We start from the raw sequence: 20895 nt of genomic DNA, 5'->3' as shown, positions 1-20895 counted from the left end.
GGGGGCAGTTTGCATGACTTGCAGAAGAAATCTTTTGCTAAACACAACTGAGACTGAGCTCTTCTGCAACATCCTTTAACTTTTTATTCACCAAGACAAACGCTGCAGTTTTCTTTTTGCATATCTAAGCACAGCTTGCTCCAGAATCTAAAAAAAAATCTGGGCTCCTTAAAGTTTTTTTTTTTTTTTCTTTGTGTTTAACTCACAGTGAGGATTTTATACTGTAACTGATACCACGCTGATGTTGAGATAAACATCTGTCCGAATTGCATTTATTAAAATAATTTACCTGTTCCGACTTGCATACAAATTCAACTTAAGAACAAACCTACATATCCCTAACTTGTATGTAACTTGGGGACTACCTGTATGCAGGAGACACAGGTACAGCATAGCTTTTACGGTCTTCTAATGATCTTAGATTCCTAATTGGTTGACATTCCTATTTGCAAAAGCATTTATCACAAACAGTTTCAGTACTGTTGATCTCCTACAGCCTTTTTGTAACCACATCCAGATTTTAAATCTGCAAATTTGCTCGGCAAGGGCTTCCAGGTGGAGACATCATTGGTAAGATCACTTGTAGTCTCCACCAATAGTACATTTAATAACAACATAGCAGCAGGATTAGGGGAACGTTTTTAGTCTATAGCAAGAAGTATTTTGTACCATGAATGTTTAAGGATCACCCAGTATTTATTTATTTTTTACAGATTTAAAGATTGGAAATGCGTTTTTTAAGTAATTTTAATGTTTACGCTAATATGAAATATTGATAGGGATTACATTTACTCTTTAAAACTGACACAAAGTTGGACAACATAAACTGCACATGCATAAGCAGTGGTAACCAAACACACTGCATAAGCTCTCTATTGAAAGCAATTGGGAAGTGTCCATGGATGCAGAATGCAGTTTTTCCTGTGTCAGATCCTATATATTCTGGAATTGAAGCTGTGGCATGTCCTTTTTCCCCTTCAACAGAGCCTGAAGCCCTGAGGTTTTGGCCTGGAGTTTAGTGATGGGCAGGTGAACTGACACAAAAGACTGCAACAGCCATAGAAGTTTGTCATTGCATACTAAAGTCTTGCTTTTCAGGGGCTTTCTGTGTTGAAGAAAAAAGATTGTTAGATGGCAGTGTGCCTCTGGCACATTTTTCACAAGGCATGCAGTGTGAATCTTTAATATTCAAAATGTATCTCAGGAGTCTTTAGTGGTTTCTTAGAGGAGCCACATAATACATTATCTTGGCAATCTCTGACTATTTCCAATTTCACAATTTAGTTTGGGCTGTTTGTGAACAGTGTCCTTTAGTCAGCAAATGCGTTGGGAAATTAAGTATGGGTATACTTTCACATGTACCAACAATGATATATCCTTTTAAATGGACCATCCCTACTGGACATAAAAGGGACCACAGCAGTCACAGAATTCCAGGTAGGGGATCTCATCAATGACCAACTAAAATCAGATTTTTGATTTTTAATCAATGTTAAAAAAAAAAAAGATATTGTCTCCAGAAGTTAAGTAAGACAAATAAAAGAATATAAGAAATATTCATATTGTATGGATTTACTGGGCTGGGATCAGAGTAAAATATAATTTAAAAATTAGTAATTCTTATTGTTGGTATTGAAAACCTTCACAAAAATGTGGTCTCTACTGAATGAATATCATTGTATTCCTATATACTGTACCTCTTTGCTGCTTATTTTATATATTCCATAGATGGTTTGTTTTTGTATATACAGATACTTGGTTTCCTGAGAAAATGCTTTGTTTTAAATGAAACAATCCAGAACAAATTCTTAAGTTTTTTACTATGCATTTTGAAAATTATTCAATGTAGCCACTGTTTTCTGAAGTGCATCAGTAATCAACTATTATCAATAAACTGTATTTATAAAACTCCAACATATTATGCAGCTCTGTAAATTAAATAGGGGTGGCAAATGGCTGACAGATACAATGACACAAGTAGAGGAGAGGAACGTGCCTAAAGGAGTTTACAATCTAAGAAACTACAATTGTATGTGTCAAAATGATAATGGTAGGACAGGGGTCCTCAATTCCAGTCCTTAGGGCCTGGTATCCACATGAATCTCTGGTGTTTACCCAATAAAAGCAAATTAAGTAAAACATTGGATTGCAAAAATGAATACCAAAAATGCTTTGTATCTGTCCCTTTAATTTAAGTTTGTAACCCCGTTGTAAGAGTTCTGAAAAGCAGGTAGCAAACAATCATGTGATTTAGACGGCAGTGTAGTCTTGCATATGAAAATTAGAAGCAGAAACTGAAACCGTATTACTTGGAATTTGTTTCCAAAGAAGAGAAAAAAAACCTTCAGAGGTGTTAACTTGGCCAGTAGGGTCCCAGAGTTGGCTTGTTTGTCCTGTACATCTTGATTTTCCATAACTTAAAAGTATATTAAGGATATACATTTTCTAGTGTATAGTATTCTATTTTGCTCTAGGAGGTTTCCTGCTTGCATTTTAATAGATGAGTTTGTTGCCTTTGCTCTGTGTGGATCCAGTTCATACAAAGCAGGTTGCCTTGATCAGGACTATCTGGAGGGCCACTAATTTCTCCTGAAAGAATGATTTACTATTTGTGCTAGTAGCATAATTCTGCAGGTGGTACTAATAATAATAATAAACAGGATTTTTATAGCGCTACCATTATAAAGTGCTGTACATTAAATAGGGATTACCACTTATCTTTATATAGAACATTGAATCTGCACAACAGCAAGGTAGCAAGGGCAAATTGCTGTCTATGTATTTTGTTCAAGACAGATTTCCTTAAAACTGCCCGAGAGGGAGAAAATTTTCCAGACGGGTGGTGTAATGGGAACTCTGCATTTTATGTAACAGAATGTGATAAGGCAAAACTATTTCCATAAAAGACCAGCTAACAGGTTTGATTTAACAGACTCTAACCAATGCTGATAAAAGTTATTAAAGCCTCTGGTGTGTACAAACCAAAGACTGAGAAATATCCTGCATTCCTTTTGAATAAGATATAGCGTGACTGTGTGATAAGGCAGCTGTTTTGCTAGTTATCCAAATATGACAAAATCTCCCTAGCACTCTTGCTTCTTGAGGAAAGGCCTTCAATAAAGCAATGTCACAAAAGTGTTATTGTGCCTGCGGCTTTATATGTCACACAGATGATGCTAAAGTTATGAATATATGAAGATACATTGTGACAGCAGAGGTCTGGTGCATGGAACACAAACACTGCACTTAAACACGTTAAATTCCCTTCAGATGGTTACTTACCCATCCACGAGTTCTGAATCAGCTGCCGTCGCCTGCCAATTCTAATCTAGATTTACCTGAAATATATAATTGGCCTAAACACATTTTGCAGAATATGTGAGTGGGTCTCTTGTTACAGAAACTTGTACTGAGAGAACAAAAACAGTGGTTAATGACAAGCTCAGGTAGGTTTTTGTAGGTACTTGTAGGTAGATGTAGGTACTTCGACTCATTAAGTTAAATAGGAAACTTAGAAATAAAGTAATTGGATCAGCATAAAAACTAGGCAAATAACATTTTTAGAAGGAAACATCATATGTCTGCTTTACTTTTACAGGTATTCTTTGGAGGATCTGATCTGTGGAAGCTGCGCCCAAAAAAAGTTACTCAGAAGGCAATCAACAGTCATTATTATTACCATGTCTTCTGGGTTGTGTCTTGGTGTGGATGAGGCCATCTTGGTAAAGGCAGGGCTTTTCTTCTTTATATCAAGGATGTTCCACTGATGACTGGATGGGGGGTAATCCTGTAGAATGAATGAAACAGAAGCAGTGAGATTCTTGCAGGACAGGTCCTCAGGTACAGCTTCCTCTCCAGCAAGGAGAAAAATAAACAGCACAATGGTGTTACCAAATCTTACTTCAGATTTAGGATTGGCGCAAAGTTTAGGATAATTTCACACTATACATATGTTGCCAATGTACAAGAAGTGCACTAGTAGTTTTAAGATGTAATTCATAACACACTGTCAATCTTTTAGTGTACGGCATAGGTACAATTAATGTTTCTAGATGTTCCCTCTAAATCCTTGTTCCCATGCTATGCAGTATGGTAGGCAAGAACATAAGATACTGCACAGAAAGCAACGTCTGACAGTATTACCATATTCAATACAGTACAGTTCATGCTTTATTTTTGTGCACCGCCCCATTTATTGTAGTAATTGGGTTTAGCATTACAATGAACAGCAATGCAGGTTGTTGTACATTGCAGTATTATGCATGGCAATGCACATCCCTTATAGTGTCTATAGAAAGCCTAAAAGACCTTTTTGAGTTTTTCAAAAGGAAGTCAATGATAATGTTAACAAGCCCCTTAACTATGCTTGCCTTGCAAGATTTGAGGTGCCAAGAAGTCTTACCAATAATACTTGCTAATGTTATAATCTCTATGAAGTATAATCAGAGCAGGAACATACATAACAAATCAGTGTTCCTTCAGATTATTACATTCCCCAAGCTTTACACTCTCCTTAAATCCTAAAGATTTAGTAGTTTTTAACAAGTGTGCTAGCATGTATGCATGGTCCCTAAATTCCAGTGGGGGTAAATTTGCAAAATTTGAAAAAAAAAAAAAACTTGGTTGTTTTACTTTTTACACTGGTGTTATGTTGCAGTTTATGTAAATCGTCTTCATTGCATAGATCAGTGATTCCCAACCACTGTACCATAGCAAATTTTCCAATTTCACATAATTGGTCTGAAACGTATTATTTATTTACTACAAATGATTTGTCTATGTGAGGGACGTATAGTGAGAGCAGAACACCGATTACTTACCAGAATCGCGTGGTGCGGTGGGTGACTCCGTGTGTGGTTCCTCCGTGCGTCCTCTTCATGAAGAGGAAGTGACAGGACTGAAGTGACTCCGCCCACGCAAACACATGTGACTCCGCCCATGCAAACACAGGCAGCTTCCCTCATCCCTCCCTAACGGAGACTGCAGGAGTTTGTTCAGGAGTTCAGACAGGTTTTTTTTTATGAACAATAACTGTGTACTGTAGTCTTCTTCATGGGTAAATAAGGCATCCCCCTGAAAATAAGCCCTAGAGCATATTTTGGCCTTCAAAAAAAATAAGACAGTGTCTTATCATCGGGGAAACAGGGTAACCTGTGTATGGTGGTATTTTTGTTTGGTGGTGTGCTGTGTGATTTTTCCAATGTAAGATGTGACACTACCAAGGTTGGGAAACACTGCTGTTGATATCTGTACCATGCAGAAAATGTGAAGTTGACTGCCACCTAGTGGAAATGTGGTAATGTAGCTGTACTTAAACAGAAAGAACTTTTCCTCTTTTTGTAGAGCTCAATACAATTAAAGACTAAAGTCTTTTTTTGTTGCACTGTAAAGAAAGGAAAGAACTCCTGATCATATGGTCATCATAACTGAGCGTAATTCTCCCTTGTGGGGACACAGATAGCATTAAATACTGCCATATTCCTTCTCTTTCCAAACTCGATCAAATACTGTACTTTAAATTAAAAAAATAACTCCTTAAAATACAATTTTCTCTTTTCTCTGACGCTATCCTTTTTTCACAGACTTACATTTCAAGGCCCAGTGCCACTACTCTACAGGGTAAAATAATGGTCAACATTCATCAACCAATTTCTTGTGAGCCAAAGCCATCATGCACATTATTATTATTAAGATTATATAGGATTTATATAGCGCCAACATATTACACAGCGCTGTACCTAAACATGCCCCCTAATTGTGCATTACCACGTTGGTCTTTGCTAACAGAATAATCCCGGAGATAAGCATATGCTTATAATGTGAAGTCATAATGCTTTCTGCATTACTGAGGAAGACCCACCACTGCTATAGGGAGTAGAGACAGGAGACCTACAGATGCCACATGACTGCCCAGAGACTCCTTAATTTAGGGGAAGGTGGTGGGAGTATTTACTGGGCCATCTTTACATTTTGGAAGTCTAGGTATATCCATATCACATCCAGGAATAGACATGAAAGTTGATGACCATCAGTGGATACCAGCCATAGATAGACAATAGATAATATTTGATACCTGCCCATCATGTAGTGGATATGAGGTTGGCTTTGTATTATATGATAGATTTGTTTTACATATATTACAGTGTTTGGTTAGTAGTTGGCTTTCTTGCATTGCAGTTTGGGATCATGAGTTTTTGATGATTAGGGGCAATGAGGACTCCTAAACCAAGTACACATGAGAAGATCTGCTGCCAAATTTGTGCTTCACCAACCAATTCAATTAGTTTTCAGATCAATCACTAATTGGACTCAAGTCCCAAAACACTGCATACACGTATACTATAGCCTGCTTTATAGATTGTGTCTCTCAGATAGAATATGATCAGAAATGCTATGCATTGGATGTGACTCGTACTTTCAATTATTCAGGATTTCCAAGTCTATTTTATACGTGTGTCCTAGGCTTAGTGTCCTTCTTCATGAAGCTTCTATATGTATTATTTTCCCACCAGTGCTCACTTTACCTCCCACTGTACAGGTTCATTATTAGCAACACACTTCATACTGCAAACCTTTTACAAACATCTTCTCAATGTTGATAATAATTTCTAAATCTTTAGATTGGTCTCTCATTTGAACAGCAATGACATTACTATGTAATGTAGAAGACACTAGTCCTCCCTCCTAAACCAGACCCACCACTAAAGGAATATAGATCTTGCCTATCAAGCAATTCTCTGATTTCACCACCTCCAGACTGATGACTGCAGGCTGCTAGTTGAAGTTGATGCTGAGTTCAAGAGATAGATAGCAATAAAATTGTAATGCAAAGTATTTTACAGATAATATCATTTTTACCCTTCCCTAGTTCATACACATTCATAACTAAATGCATTCTCTTTCTCATCAATAGGGATTATTGTTTGGGAATGTTTGGGTGTTAAACTGAATAATAAATGTTTTCTCAAAGTTACAAAGTTCACCTCTCTTTAAGTGAACTCAAATTGTAAAACTTAGGTTGATATTCATCTTCTAAGTGCCTTTACCTATGCAACATGGTGTTATATTCTGCCCCGGGGACCAGACACCTGTGCATAGTGGATAACAAAGGGGTGAGTAAACCTGTCCTTATTGGATCTTGAAATGGGCCAAACCTCATCTTCTTACCCCAAACTTTCTACTTTTTCTTTTATTTATTTTGCTTTTTGTTTCTGTCCATTTCTACCCTGCTCTTTCACACAGCCACTATTGGCTTACAGAAACAGTCATATAACACTCAGTATGCACTGAATAGTGATGGTAAGTACAATATATATATATATATATATATATATATATATATATATATATATATTTCAGTGATATAAAATACTCATAACACAATGATATTGGATTAGGTATATTCAGTATGATTTTACTATTTAGCCCAATAATGCTTTATACTTTCATTACGGCATTGTAGCCTATTCTATTCCTATGTTCCTTGAATTCTTGAATATGTTTCTATGTTGTTAGATATTTTGATAAAATATTTGTACAATAATCTACATTGATAATATAGCTCATATAAGATTTTTGTAATCTGGGGTATGTCTGGAAATGTAATTTGAAGAAATTACAACATACATCCCCTCATGCTATGAAGCATTATGTCTACAACCAAAAATATACGGTACTTGTGTTCTAGGGAAGAACAAAAATATGTTAATTCATGCCGCTCCACTAGGGGCTCTAGTCGCTCTGTGGACCCAATAGGTTTCCCAGATTGTACGCCTTTAACAAAAAAAAAAAAGCCTTCGTTTGATTGATTGCTAGCTCGACCTATAGGAAGCTGAGCTGCCTCAAATTCCAACAAATGAACATTAACGCTGTATTCATTCTGTTCTCCGGTTGGCTGTCACCATACCATATAAAAGCTCTGTTACCATTACGCGGCCTCTTTTGCTTTCCGGAGCCCTTGTGAGAGGTATGTGAGGCTTAGTTTGTTTAGCCGGCGGGTGCCGAATAGACGGCCCCGGACACCTCTGGGCGAGTTAACGTGACCCGGATATTGTCCTCTTAATCGGTGTCCCTGTCTAGGGCCCCTAGTAATTTAAGCGGCAGTCATGCGGGTTGTCCATGGGCCTCGTGCACGTGACGTACTCCAATGTGCAGGAGCCGTGTGGAACCGTACCGTGCAATATATTAACATTTCATATATAAGACCTCGCTCTCTGTCAGAATAGGTGGATTGATAAAAGTGGGTCAGAAAACCTGGCGACGGTGATCTGTGTCGGTGGTAATATGTGTGGCTGACAGATGAGGCCTATGGGGTCCTCTGGATGGCAGCAGCACGTGACCCCTGTGCCCCCCCTATCTCTAAGACTGGGCAGAATCCTTTACAGCCCCCCCCAGTGACAGACCAGGCAGATCGCTGATCCATATGTGAAGATATTTTGTTTAAGAGTTGCCCTCTGTTTGGGAGTATTACCCAGATAAAGAGAAGGTAAACTAATAAGTGCCCAAAACAAAATACCTTTAATCCCGCAGAGCAGTTGATTGGTCCGGACGTGTCTTCCATCAGGTCCCTGTATCCGTCTCCGAGCCGGGGTGCCGCTATCTTCTTCCTAGTTTTTCTTGCGTCATCGGTTGCAGGCGCGAGTTTGGGGGAAAAAAAACTTGCCGATCTCACTGCGCATGTGAGAGATCAGCACTTTTTTCCCCTTTTCATGAAAAGCAGCACCCAAGAGCCTCCAGGGATGCCTGACGTAGGTATTCCAGGTGGCTCTGTGCTCCCATTCATTCTGGATTGCCTAGGTGATCAAGAATTAGGGGGCGGTGATTTTTGTAAAAAAAAGGGTGTTGCACATAAAATAAAACCAAACAATTTTTATCTTGCATAAGAGTTGTCTACCCTTTTATGTAAAGTGAAAATTCCAAGTTTAGGTACGCTTTAAGTCTTTAGGACATTGGTCATCAGATCTTGGTAGCAAGGACAGACTGCAGTAAAAACCTACTTTCCTACATGTTAAATCAAAACTTTCTAAAAAAGTTTAATTTCAACTTTCTTACATGTCGAATCTAAACTTAAGTTTTCCCTTAGTTTTCTATACTCTCTTAGGGATTTATTTATAAGGCAGTGGCATGGCTGGACAAACTTCAGGACTTTAAAGCTGGCACAGCTAATTGAAAATAGAACAGTTTCTTTAACCCTTAAGCCCGTCATGATGGTCTCTCTGTCCTGCTGAATTGTGATTCGAGCAGTTACACGACCTGCACTGCTCCAGTTATCTCTCTGTGCCCAGAATACTCTGGGGCTTTGCTAAATACTCACGCAGCATGATTTATATGAATGAATAGGATAGATCACTGTCAAAAGTTTTGCTCTATAATACTGTATGTATATATATATATATGGCAAGATATTGCAATATATAATTGGTCACCAACACATACCTAAGTCGTGTCAACAGGCACTTTTAGGAGTCAGTAAGTTTGTTGTGATGTTGTTGTTACCTTAACTCTTGATCTGCTAAGTAAATATTTTTTTTTGTCTTTCACAGGTCATCCAGTCTTTAAACCCTTTTTGAGGCAATCCTTGGAAGCACTGTCAAGATGCCCAGGGAAGACAGGGCGACATGGAAGTCCAACTACTTCATGAAAATCATTGTGAGTTTACCATGTGCATTGCCTTCAGTCACCTAGGCACTGCTACTAAAAGTATTGTCAGTTAAATATAATAATGGCAATTATTAATTTTAACAACTTTGCCCAGTTCAAATCATGGCAGTTAACTGAAATGTTTGTTTTATGATTGCTACTGGTCTTCTCTACTACTCGACCCCATTTTTGAAATTCTCTTGTTTAGAAGTTCTTTTAAATATAAATAGGTCTAAGGGACTTTTACATTCTATCTTCCTGGCCTGTTTAACAATTGCACTTTTTTTCTTTTTAGCAACTTCTGGATGATTACCCAAAATGTTTTATCGTGGGGGCGGACAATGTTGGCTCAAAGCAAATGCAACAGATCCGTATGTCCCTGCGAGGAAAAGCTGTTGTGCTTATGGGAAAGAACACCATGATGCGCAAGGCAATCCGTGGACACTTAGAAAACAACCCCGCTTTGGAGAAGTGAGTATTTGGTACTTGTATTCCCTCAATAAAATTAAGATCATTCTAGTTATTAACTTCCTTTTTTGTTTTTCAGGCTTTTGTCTCACATCAAGGGGAATGTGGGCTTTGTTTTCACTAAGGAAGATCTCACTGAAGTACGAGACATGCTGCTGGCAAACAAGGTGGGTACAAATGTTTTCCCATCTGTTCCTTGGTAGCTTATATTAGTATTGTCCAATATACTGCTTTGTAGAAAGCAATGACGTATTACTTTTTATTAAAGACCAAGCAGTTCATATTGACATTGTTCTATAGGTGCCAGCTTCTGCTCGTGCCGGTGCCATTGCCCCATGTGATGTCACAGTGCCTGCTCAGAATACTGGTTTGGGCCCTGAGAAGACATCCTTCTTCCAGGCTTTGGGAATCACTACGAAAATCTCCAGAGGAACTATTGAAATCTTGGTAAGTGAGGATATGTACATAGCAGGCATGACAAATGTCCAGATCACAGGTAGCATGTTTTTTCACCCATTTCCCTTAAAAATATTTACTATAAATGGAGGGGTGTTAAAAATGGATTTTGAGGGCTAGGATCTGCACCCGTCATGCATATTTTGCTAACCATGAATGTAGTAAGGTGGTGTTTAGAAAGAATCTTTCTTTTACCTTACAATCCCAGAGGAATGCTGACTGCTTAACTAACAGGAATGTATTGGATGGATGGGCAAACTTATAGGGATGAGCCTTGCCTTCCAAAAAATTATTTTATGAGCCTTGCCTTCCAAAAAATGACCGAAGAAAGGTGCGCACTGGCTTCTTAGTGGTTTCTTTAGAGGATCATGGAGAGAATATTTGTCAGAGCTGAATTCAGTTCATAGGTTTGCTCTGGTAAAGTCATTAGGTGGAAAAAGCAAACAAGACTTGGCATGTTGTATTCAAAACTAGACAAAGTCTCTCATCATTTTTGTGCTTTGTTTTCAGAGTGATGTACAACTGATTAGGACTGGAGATAAAGTAGGTGCTAGCGAAGCCACCCTCCTTAACATGCTGAACATTTCCCCCTTCTCCTTTGGTTTGATCATCCAACAAGTATATGACAATGGCAGCATCTACAGCCCAGAGGTTCTGGATATCACTGAAGATGCTCTGCGCACTCGCTTCTTGGAGGTTTGTCTTTTATTTTACATATCCTGATGTGCATGCTTTACCACTTGGACACAAGACTGACATGTCACTATTTCATGTTTCTCTAGGGTGTTCGCAATGTTGCTAGTGTGTGTCTTCAGATTGGATATCCCACTATTGCCTCTGTGCCCCACTCCATCATCAATGGGTATAAAAGAGTTCTTGCTCTTGCTGTGGAAACAGATTACAGCTTCCCATTGGCAGATAAGGTAAGTGTTTTAGGCCAGCTGCTTCCCATGATGGACTGAACCCCATAAACTTCCTTTTGCTTGTTTTAGACTTGCAGTGCCATTATTTCCACTTATTTGTAAAACTATTCTGCCTAAGAAGTGCAAAGCAACATATTTACAATAATATTTATTTCCCTTCCTTGCTACTTTATTTTACTATAGAGAAGAATGTGTAAGTGCTCTGAGTACTGTTGCACCCCTATGTGATTTTTCTGGGGGCCTTATCACTGACTCTATAGAATCTTGTCCCATTTCCAATAGTACTGGGCACATCTTAGCTTGGGTGTCTGATTGTAGCTATGGTAGTTTGGGCATTAAAGAAGTGGTCAAACTTTGTCATAGTACAATACAATCTAATGGTATGATTAGTCCCAAAAGGGGACCTTCAACTAGAATGGAAAGGCTGCTTACTCTCCATATAACCTACTATTTAAAGAACATGTACCTGTAAAAAATAGTTATACTGGCCTTACTCGCATGTTTGGTCTGCAGTGTATAGGTGATTATGTCTTTACCCTTTTAGTTACACAAAAAAGATAAAATCACATACGAAAACGCTCATTTTAGGAGCGTTCATCTGCTTTGCATTCCAGAACTCGCCTCAGAATGTTGTGGTGTGGGGGTTAGGATAATCATAACTTTACTTTAAAGATACAAAACATAGGAAGGGGTAGGGGCCTAACTAGTGAAATGGATGTCGGCTTGTTATAAATTCCACTTTGGTGATTCCTTTCTTTTGACATGTACTGATGGCTGCTTATGATTATTCATTGTTGTGTTCATTTTGGGATATTTGTCTTTGCAGGTCAAAGCTTTCTTGGCAGACCCATCAGCCTTTGTGGTTGCTGCCCCTGCTGCTGAAACAGCTGCAGCTCCTGCTGCTTCATCTGCACCAGCCCAGGAGGAAAAGAAAGAAGAATCTGAGGAATCCGATGACGATATGGGCTTTGGCCTCTTTGACTAAGTCTGTATTAGTCTGAAGACACAATAAATGCTGTCCTCTTTAAATGAAAATGTGATTTTTTTTTTTTTTTTTTTTTTTTTTATTTATCCACATTTAAAGTCAATACGTATCAGTAATTTTGAGGCAGCAAAACATTTGAATAGGCCCATTGCTGTACAGATTCCTAAAAATTTAAGGTCTTTCTAGTAGCATGGTTCCTGATGGCCAAACCCACTGTTAAATCTGAAAATGTGCTTTTTTGTAAGCCAACATAGTTGAGTCAAATCTCCACCATGATTCCCCCCCGTATATACTTGGTTTGCTGTTGAAGTTAATTTGCCCTATAGCTCCTCTTGACAAAAGATGAAAATTTTCATAGCAAGCAAACGGCCAATTGGATTGACTAATTGTGTGGCACAGAAGGCAATGGAAGAAATGTATGTCTGGCACAATCCAATGGAAAACATTTTTACTTGTAATACATCGTAATTCTTTAACACTGTCTTAGTCTACATGGATGTTTTCCCCAGCATTTACCTGAGGTTTTAAAAGCCCGTGTTTGAAATTCCTATGTATTCCAATAGGCTTATGTACACCTAGACGTTTCCTTGAGGCACATTTATGAGCGTTACCTATAATGTTGCCTGCAATGTTTAAAAAAAAAATTAAAATGCGGGTAAATGCTTCTATTGATTTCAATGGGGAGTTTTCCTTCATTCATAAGCATTTGAAACTTAAATGCGGCATAGATGTTTTCTAGCATTTTAAAGGCAAGCTTTAAAATGCTAATAAAAGTGCATATAAACCCCAGCCCAGATCATTAACCCAGCCTAAATGACCCAACCATACAGCTGAAAGCTGGTAGACTGAAGCAGATGGTGATCTCTCGCAGATACAAAACAAGATGACCTTTGCACATCAAAAAATGCTAAAGATTGGCTTTAATAATTTACTCCATATACAATGCTTTGAGGCTGCAGAAAGTGCCCTTTGGTTACCATGACTACAATTATATGAAATCTAAAGTGGCCAAAAGCTGTAAATCCCGCACTAACCAGTCATGCATTCAAAATAGTGGAAAGAATGGTCGCTTACAGCAGTGGTTGCCAACTGGTGCTCTGCAGCTCTGGCCGGTGCTCCCCCCATCAGTGTCAGTAGAAGGCTCAGACCTGTGATGGGAGAGTGGGTGGGTTCTGGAATTATGAAGTCACTTTGGGGGGGGGGGGTTCTTCCCCTTTGAGTGACACACTGTGCACGCCTGGGCTGAAGTCCATAATTTTGGTGGGCCATGATGTCCAAAAGGTTGGCAACCACTGGCTAACAGCAATTATTGGCGTAACTTTTAAATGGTAGCTTATGCACATACGTGATAGGTGCTACAATTCTCTTTATGCTAAATATAGATCTTTGGGTTGTCAAGATCCATGCCACTAGGCAGCCCATCAATCAAACTTTCAATCTTTAATGAAAATAAAAAGTTTGTAGGTTGAGCTGAACTGAGAAAACGTGAACATTTCAGTTCTTCAGTAACTGTTGAGGAAAAATTCCGCCATGGTGACAGAAGGAACCCAGGAATGCTGTTGGGAAAAAACAGTTTCCCATAAATCAGTAAGGTGCACTTTGGAAACAAACAAAAAAAGATGTGCTTGAATATTAGTAGACTGGTGTGCAACTGACCTGTACCAAATAATTCAGGCTCTTTATAGAGTTCCAACAAAGAATCTAAGACTGTCGTCCTGGCATGGCTGGTGGGGCCAACTTGTCCCCTGTAGTTTCAGTATTGCTTTTAAACAAATTAAGATCAGAGAAAGTGACAGTGAACCTGTAGTATAAATCAGTGGTCGCCAAACAGTGGCCCGTGATAAAATATGGTGGTCCACAGAAAAATTTGGACATGCATTTGTTTGATTATTAAAAAAAAATAAAATTCTAAAAAATTCTTATATTTTAAATGACTACATTCACAAATTGTACTAGAGACGGAGAAACAAGAGAGGCGCAGCATGACATCAGTGTAGTCCTAAGTAGTATGAGGCAACCGTTGCCAAGCCGTACGATTCAGTATTGTTTCCGCCATTACAACAGTCACCCTGCTCCGCAAATACCGATCCGATTGTTTTATTTTATTCGTTTATTTCTCAGATGCACTTTCAGTTAAGTATGACCTTAACTGTATTTTCTTTGTGTTTTATTTAATGGCATCAAACAGTTTGACTTTATCATTTCTTGTTTGGTCTTGGATTTGAATGAAATGAACCCATAATGAGTGAGAAAAAGCAAACAAATAGTTTGCATTTCTTTAGTAATACCAAAGATAATACAACTAATGATAATAGTAACAATAGAAATACTTCACTTAAAGAGGAACTCTACTGAAAAAAAACAAAAACAAACTTACCTTCAATCCCGCAGGGCAGTCCGATCACTCCAGAAGGGTCCGGCGTTGGGTCCTGCGTCATCTTGGCATCTGTCCCAGGGCCGGCGCTCTGGGCGCTGCCATCTTCGTCTTCTCTACCGGGTTCTTCATGTTAGGTTCTCCATCACCCAGGTGCGAGATCGGGTGACGTAGGATGAAAAACAAATTTGCCAACCTCATTGCGCATGTGTGAGTTCGGCAAAAAGGCTCCTACGCCAGGCGTAGGTATGCCGGGAGGCTTTGTGCTTCCATTCATTCTCGACCTCTAGGCGGCTGAGAATTAGGGGGTGGTGCTCCACCATTTTTGTTTCTAAAAAATAATAATTTTTACATAAAAGGGTTGTCTACTGTCTCATGTAAAGTGAAAATTCTGAGTTTAGGTACGCTTATACCTTTGAGCTGATCAATCAGAGCCTTGACAGTCCTTCTCAGACACCACTAGGAAGATCATTATTTTTCAAAATATTTATCTTTTTAAAACAATTCATTTTAATGGTCCAAATTTAGTGTTCCGTGAAGTCCGAAAGGTTGGCGACCACTGCATTAGAAAATTTTGCGATTTTGGGGAGTTAAAAGAATAAAACTGTTTTGAAGCACAGACATGTTTTATATGGGATCTTCCATGGAAATAGAATATTTGCTTTCATGTCAGTTGCTCCAGCAAATGAAGTAAAAATGTATGATAAAATAATAAAAGTTTAGGCACCTCTGACCTGGCAAGGTATTATTATTTTGGGGTTACAGGTGATGATAAATAAATGTTGGCCCCTAATAATGTGAGGCAGACCCCCATTCTATAGATGACCCCCTGTAATGTTCTGTGAGCCTCTCATCACCCCAGAAGTTTTATGAAATACCCAGGAACACCACACACTGGTAAATGTAGCCGGGCTCTGCTCCATGTACATTGTACAATCTATATTAATAAAGATTGAGGCTGGACCGACCACCAGAAGCACCCAGCCCTGAGCACACCGTGCCCGCCGGAAGTGATGCCCGGCGCCAGGTGGAAGTATTAGGCGGAAGTGCACGGCGAGCTCTTCCTGGGTCACAGCCGGTAAGATGGCGGCGGACACGCAGGTTAGTGTGGCAGTGATTGAGATGATTGGTTTGTGTATTTATACCCCGGGCGCGGTGTGTAATGTGCGGCGAATGAATAGCGGAGAGCAGCTGTGTGATATTCGCCTCGCCCAGCGATGATTCACAGCCTTCCTGTCTGGCAGCCATACGGTGTGTGCAGAGCTGGGACTGCCAGGCTGCCATTGTACCCGCTGGTGCCCGGGAATGGTTGTGCGCCCAGCAGCCATTTATATGTAATAAATACAACGAGAAGCCCACAGCCCGTGTCTGCTGTACATGTGGGGGGAGGGCTCCCGTGTGTCTGCTGATGGGTTAGGAGAGCTCTGCCAGCACTGAATGGGGTGATGAGGATAGGGGCAACTAAAGTGTCCAGGGGCAGAACATGGGGTAATAGTGATGAGGCTGGACTATTCATCCAGGGGCAGAACATGGGGTAATAGTGATGAGACTGGACTATTCATCCAGGGGCAGAACATGGGGGTACAATGATGAGACTGAACTATTCATCCAGGGACAGAACATGGGGGTACAATGATGAGGCTGGACTATTCATCCAGGGGCAGAACATGGGGGTACAATGATGAGACTGAACTAATCATCCAAGGGGCAGAGCATGGGGGTACAATAATGAAGGGGCAGAAAATGGGGGTACAATGAGGAGACTGAAATATTCATCCAAGGGGCAGAACATGGGGGTACAATGATGAAATCTAAGAACAATTAAATCCTCCTGGGGTAAGAGTGATAAGGATGAGAATAATTTAGGCCTCCAGGGGCAGAACCTGGGGCAACAGTGATAAGGATAAGATCTTTTGGAGAACCTAGGGTTGAGGATAAGAACAATGAAAGTGGCTGGATCCGAACCAGGGGTAAGAGTGATGGGAAATGAATAATGAATAAGTCCTGGGGCAGAACACGGGGTAACAATGATGAGAACATTTAGAGAGTACAGAGGCAGGACTTGGGGCACATCATGTAGTTAATAACTAAATCTAGCCCTTCTTTCACTAAAACTGCCTTCAATCTTAAACTTATTTTCCTTCCCACGATCTGAAACAACCCTAAAATGTATGTTAAAGCAATTTTTTTCCCTGCTGGGTAAATTCATCACCATTTTCACTAATCATCATCAACAAATGAATGGAAAGAGAAGATTTACAATTACAGGACAATCCTTGTATGAGGTCAGTTCCGTAGGATGAACATTTTGCTCACTTTAGAGAGATTTCCCACTCGCTTCCTGTTGGCATTTTTAGGACACAAAATGAATGCAAATCTCTCTAGTGGGTTGGAGACAGCAAAACCTAAATAAAGTACTAAGTGTTTTAACCTTTTTCTTGTGCTGTCAAAAAAACTTTTAAAAATGACAATAATCATATTTCAGCACTCCTTACCTCTTTATGGGGTTTTATTAACACCCGAGGTCATTGAGCCACTTCTTCCACGCCCATGGCATCAATGACTTACCCCCTGCTGTCTTCTTGGTGACATCCCTACAGTGTAGGTTGTCTTGGAGTGAACAGAAGCATACATGAGATGTTGCTGCAGTTAGCAGAGATGTCTGGTGATTTGTGCTGTGTGTTATCATTGGGGGGAGAGCACTTAGGACAAGAACTGCTGCAGTGTGGGACAGTCTGCTTGTAGATGACAACGATCCTGCAGCTGCAATTAATTGAGTGACTATGCCCTGTACAGAGGAACTCCGCTAAAAATGCAGCCAGCAAGACAGCACAGCCCAGAATGACCAGCCAAATCCACTGCCTACTACAGTGTGTTGCTGTGGCTTGGGATGGGCTTCCTTTTTACTTTCAGGCTGCCACCCTTCTGCTAGGACCTTACAAATAAACTCTGTATCAGTTTGAAACATAACAAGAGAGCAGCTTGTACCTGGCAGGATGTAGTTTTTCTTGGAACATTACATTTATATCAGACTTCTAACCCAAGCAGTTTTTAGTCGTTCATTTTGTAGCTGTTCAACTGGAAAGTACAATTTTATGAAAATACCTTTCTATCAAGCAGATCTCATGCAGTGTGTTGGTAACCTTTTGGAGATACCTCAAAATGCAAAGATTGCCTACAGCTTGAATAAAATGGAAGTGAACCCTACGGTTTTGGGCCCCCATAACATTCACATATGCACAGAATATGTGCTGATTATAACAGATTTGCCTTTCAAAAGTGACCCCTCAAGCTCTGCACTGGTTAGGCACGGTCTCTGACGATTCCATCTTCCAGGTCCAGAGTCTGCAGCCTTCTGCATCAGTATGTTGGGGTGCCTAGATAGTACACTGAGCCATCTACCTATTTAGGAAAATGAGCCGATAGGTAGCCTGGAACAGCTTTCATTGAACAGTCTTGCCTGTCATAAAAAGCTTCCCTGTTAGTTCTTTTAAAGCATTTAGTCCTGTTTAGGACACTTCCTTTTCTAAAATATTACACAGGCACTGGATAATCTTTACTTTAATCTTTACTTATGAATATGTAAATTACAGATTGTTGACCATGATTTCCTAAAAAGTTGTGAGGTATTTTTAATGCCAACAAATAACACTTTCTAGTACTTGTTTTGTCCTTCCATGTGGAATGTCAAAGCTTCTGTTTTCACTTTTCATCAATAAAAGAGTAAACCGCAGGCAAACCTGTAGTGTAAATGAAAGGTAGGGCGACCTTTCAATCTTTCTTAAAATGTAAAGTGTGTAAAAAACTCAGAATCTTGGTGTGAATTTATTCACCAGTCCTTCATTTGGAGGATTTTCCTTTAATTCCTGTGCTGTAGCAGGAAGTAAAAGGAATCTCTCCGAAGTAGGTGACTTCCCCCTGACAGTTGTCCCATTGGAAGGCTTTTGTTTCAGTGGCAATGGTCACCAGTAGAAATACAAATGTTGGTTCTCCCCAGCAGGTAGTAAAGCAAATATCTGGACTCCAATAGCTGATCTCTTGCTTTTTCTTCCCTTTATTATTCTGAATCGTTTTCTTAATATTATTTTATTTTCAGGCGCAGGACGCTCTGAAGAAATTTGCAGCAAAGGTGACAACAGCCAGTGTGACAGAACGCAGGCAAATCCTCACTGAAGTAAAAGCATGTATTTCTACAAAAGGTGGGGGTCACATTTCATAATTTTCCACCACTCATCTTCATTTTTCATTACAACTTTTTAAAATGAAACAAAAATCCAATTTCAATAAGAAAGCGACAGGTTCTTTGAAGAGATATCCATAGCTCCATGTGACCAGAAATCAAGAGCAGATTCTGGGACAGGGTACCCTAGGCAAAACATATTATGCAAGTATACAGAAATTTATAACATGGCTATTCTGTTTACCACAGACTTTTCCACTCTTTTTTAATGTGGGATAAACCATTACTGTTCTCAGGAAACCCCTTTAATTATTACTATATCCACATGTAAATCTGCAGGCAAACAGCTTAAACAATTGCTGACAAAATAATGCTGATCAGCCATTTTATTGTTTAGGACCAACAAATGCAGACAGTCCCTTGGCTTTGTTTCAATGCATTTACATCTAGTTATAGACTAATTTATCAGTAGTTGGCTATGGGCTGTGACTATTCTTTCTAAGAATAGGCTGCCCTGTTGTGGATACTGAAAGGCCAGACTGTCATTTAGTGCAGAAAAAGAGCACTTTTGTAAACTATTGGTTATTTCTTCTTCTTTACAGATCTACCTGAAGCTGCTGTTAAAGGTCTCTGTAGGTTATTTTGCCTAACGTTGCATCGATACAGGTGGGTTTCCTAAAAGTATTTGGTTTGTTGGCTTGTACCTTTGTTCAGTTCTTTTTATAATCTATAACTGTGCTTTACAGAGATGCAGCATCCCGTCGAGTTCTGCAGTCTGTCATCCAGCAGCTGGTGGAGTCTCAGCCAGATGTGACAGCGAAAAATCTTCTACAGTCACTTCAGGCATTTGGGGTGGGAAACAAAAATGTAGAGCCCAGGTAAACTGTTCAATGTCATGCCATCAAGTTGATTTTAACCTGTGATTTAAAGATAAACTTTCATTTCTTTATTCATTTATATTTCAGCAAAAGCAGTGGCTCTGCAGCAACTTTAGCTTTGGCATGGACTTGTGTTGTTTCCAGGGTCGTGTTTTCAGTCCCAGACAAACAACAAGGAGAAACATGGAACAAACTGGTATGTACCTATTGTGCATCTTGGGTTATATCAAAAATTGAAAAACTTGGTGTTCAGTAATTCACTACAGCCGGTCAGCCAACTAACCAAGTAAAAGAAGAACGAAAATAGCAGGTTTGTAAAGTGGAAGCTGCGCTGCACTGCTCTTTGAACTGTAATGAAATAAGCAAACTGTTACCAAGATTTTTATGTACTGTATCTTTAAAGATCATTAAAAAAATCAGGGGTGTGTCATCAGGTAGCTTCTGGCTTCCTGCCTGTCTTTGACTTTAGTACATTGTCACTGGTCCAAAACAAGCTTGTGGATTAGAAAGTGAATGTAAATAGAAACCTTAGCAGGGATTGATATACTGTTAAACAGTTTACACTAAACAGAGGTGAACCTTTCTGATTTAAAATTGGTTAAACATTGTTTACCTTTCTAAAATCATGGCAGCCGACCATATGTAAGGCAGAAATTTCCTATATGGAGGCGTAAATAAAAATAAGACATACTGGCCTATTTTGCTCTGGACACACCTTGGAGGAGGGAAAGTTGTCAATTTGGAACAGTCATTTTAAGCTTGTTAACCCCACCGTCCTTGGTCCAAAACAGTTGTAGTGCATGAACAATAATCTCCTGTTATATAGTGCCAGTTTACACCAACATTAGCAGTGTTCTCCCCAGAAATTTTTTTCAGCCGGGTGGTAGGAAGCTGTAGGCGGGTGGTAAAAAAAGGTGGTGTGGCAACACACGGCAAATTTAGTGCTCCCAGTGGTTTATGCCTCGGGTAGCCAGTAACCTCTTATTGTTTCA

The 20895-nt window shown here is 39.5% G+C and overlaps 2 protein-coding genes across 2 annotated transcripts in view; both read left to right on the top strand.

Annotated features, from left to right (window-relative positions):
* The first annotated feature begins 7930 nt into the window (after window positions 1-7930).
* Window positions 7931-12521, top strand: RPLP0 (ribosomal protein lateral stalk subunit P0). Its single transcript, XM_072415484.1, has 8 exons — window positions 7931-7966; window positions 9543-9648; window positions 9935-10110; window positions 10187-10274; window positions 10408-10554; window positions 11074-11259; window positions 11346-11486; window positions 12313-12521. The coding sequence occupies exons 2-8, from the start codon at window positions 9595-9597 to the stop codon at window positions 12469-12471; spliced, it is 951 nt and encodes a 316-aa protein (XP_072271585.1). The 5' UTR covers window positions 7931-7966; window positions 9543-9594; the 3' UTR covers window positions 12472-12521.
* Window positions 12522-15892: 3371 nt separating this feature from the next.
* Window positions 15893-20895, top strand: part of GCN1 (GCN1 activator of EIF2AK4) — a gene marked incomplete in the record, with an annotated part of 35130 nt that continues 30127 nt past the window's right edge. The window contains 5 exon segments of the mRNA XM_072415483.1: window positions 15893-15946; window positions 18942-19044; window positions 19628-19691; window positions 19772-19903; window positions 19991-20099. Coding sequence (XP_072271584.1) covers window positions 15929-15946; window positions 18942-19044; window positions 19628-19691; window positions 19772-19903; window positions 19991-20099 — 426 coding nt within the window.

This window comes from Pyxicephalus adspersus, chromosome 6 (genome assembly GCF_032062135.1).
Source record: "Pyxicephalus adspersus chromosome 6, UCB_Pads_2.0, whole genome shotgun sequence".
In the NCBI taxonomy this organism is placed as follows: domain Eukaryota; kingdom Metazoa; phylum Chordata; class Amphibia; order Anura; family Pyxicephalidae; genus Pyxicephalus; species Pyxicephalus adspersus.
The sequence above is the reverse complement of the archived record's forward strand: the minus strand, read 5'-3'. Positions and strand labels throughout refer to the sequence as shown.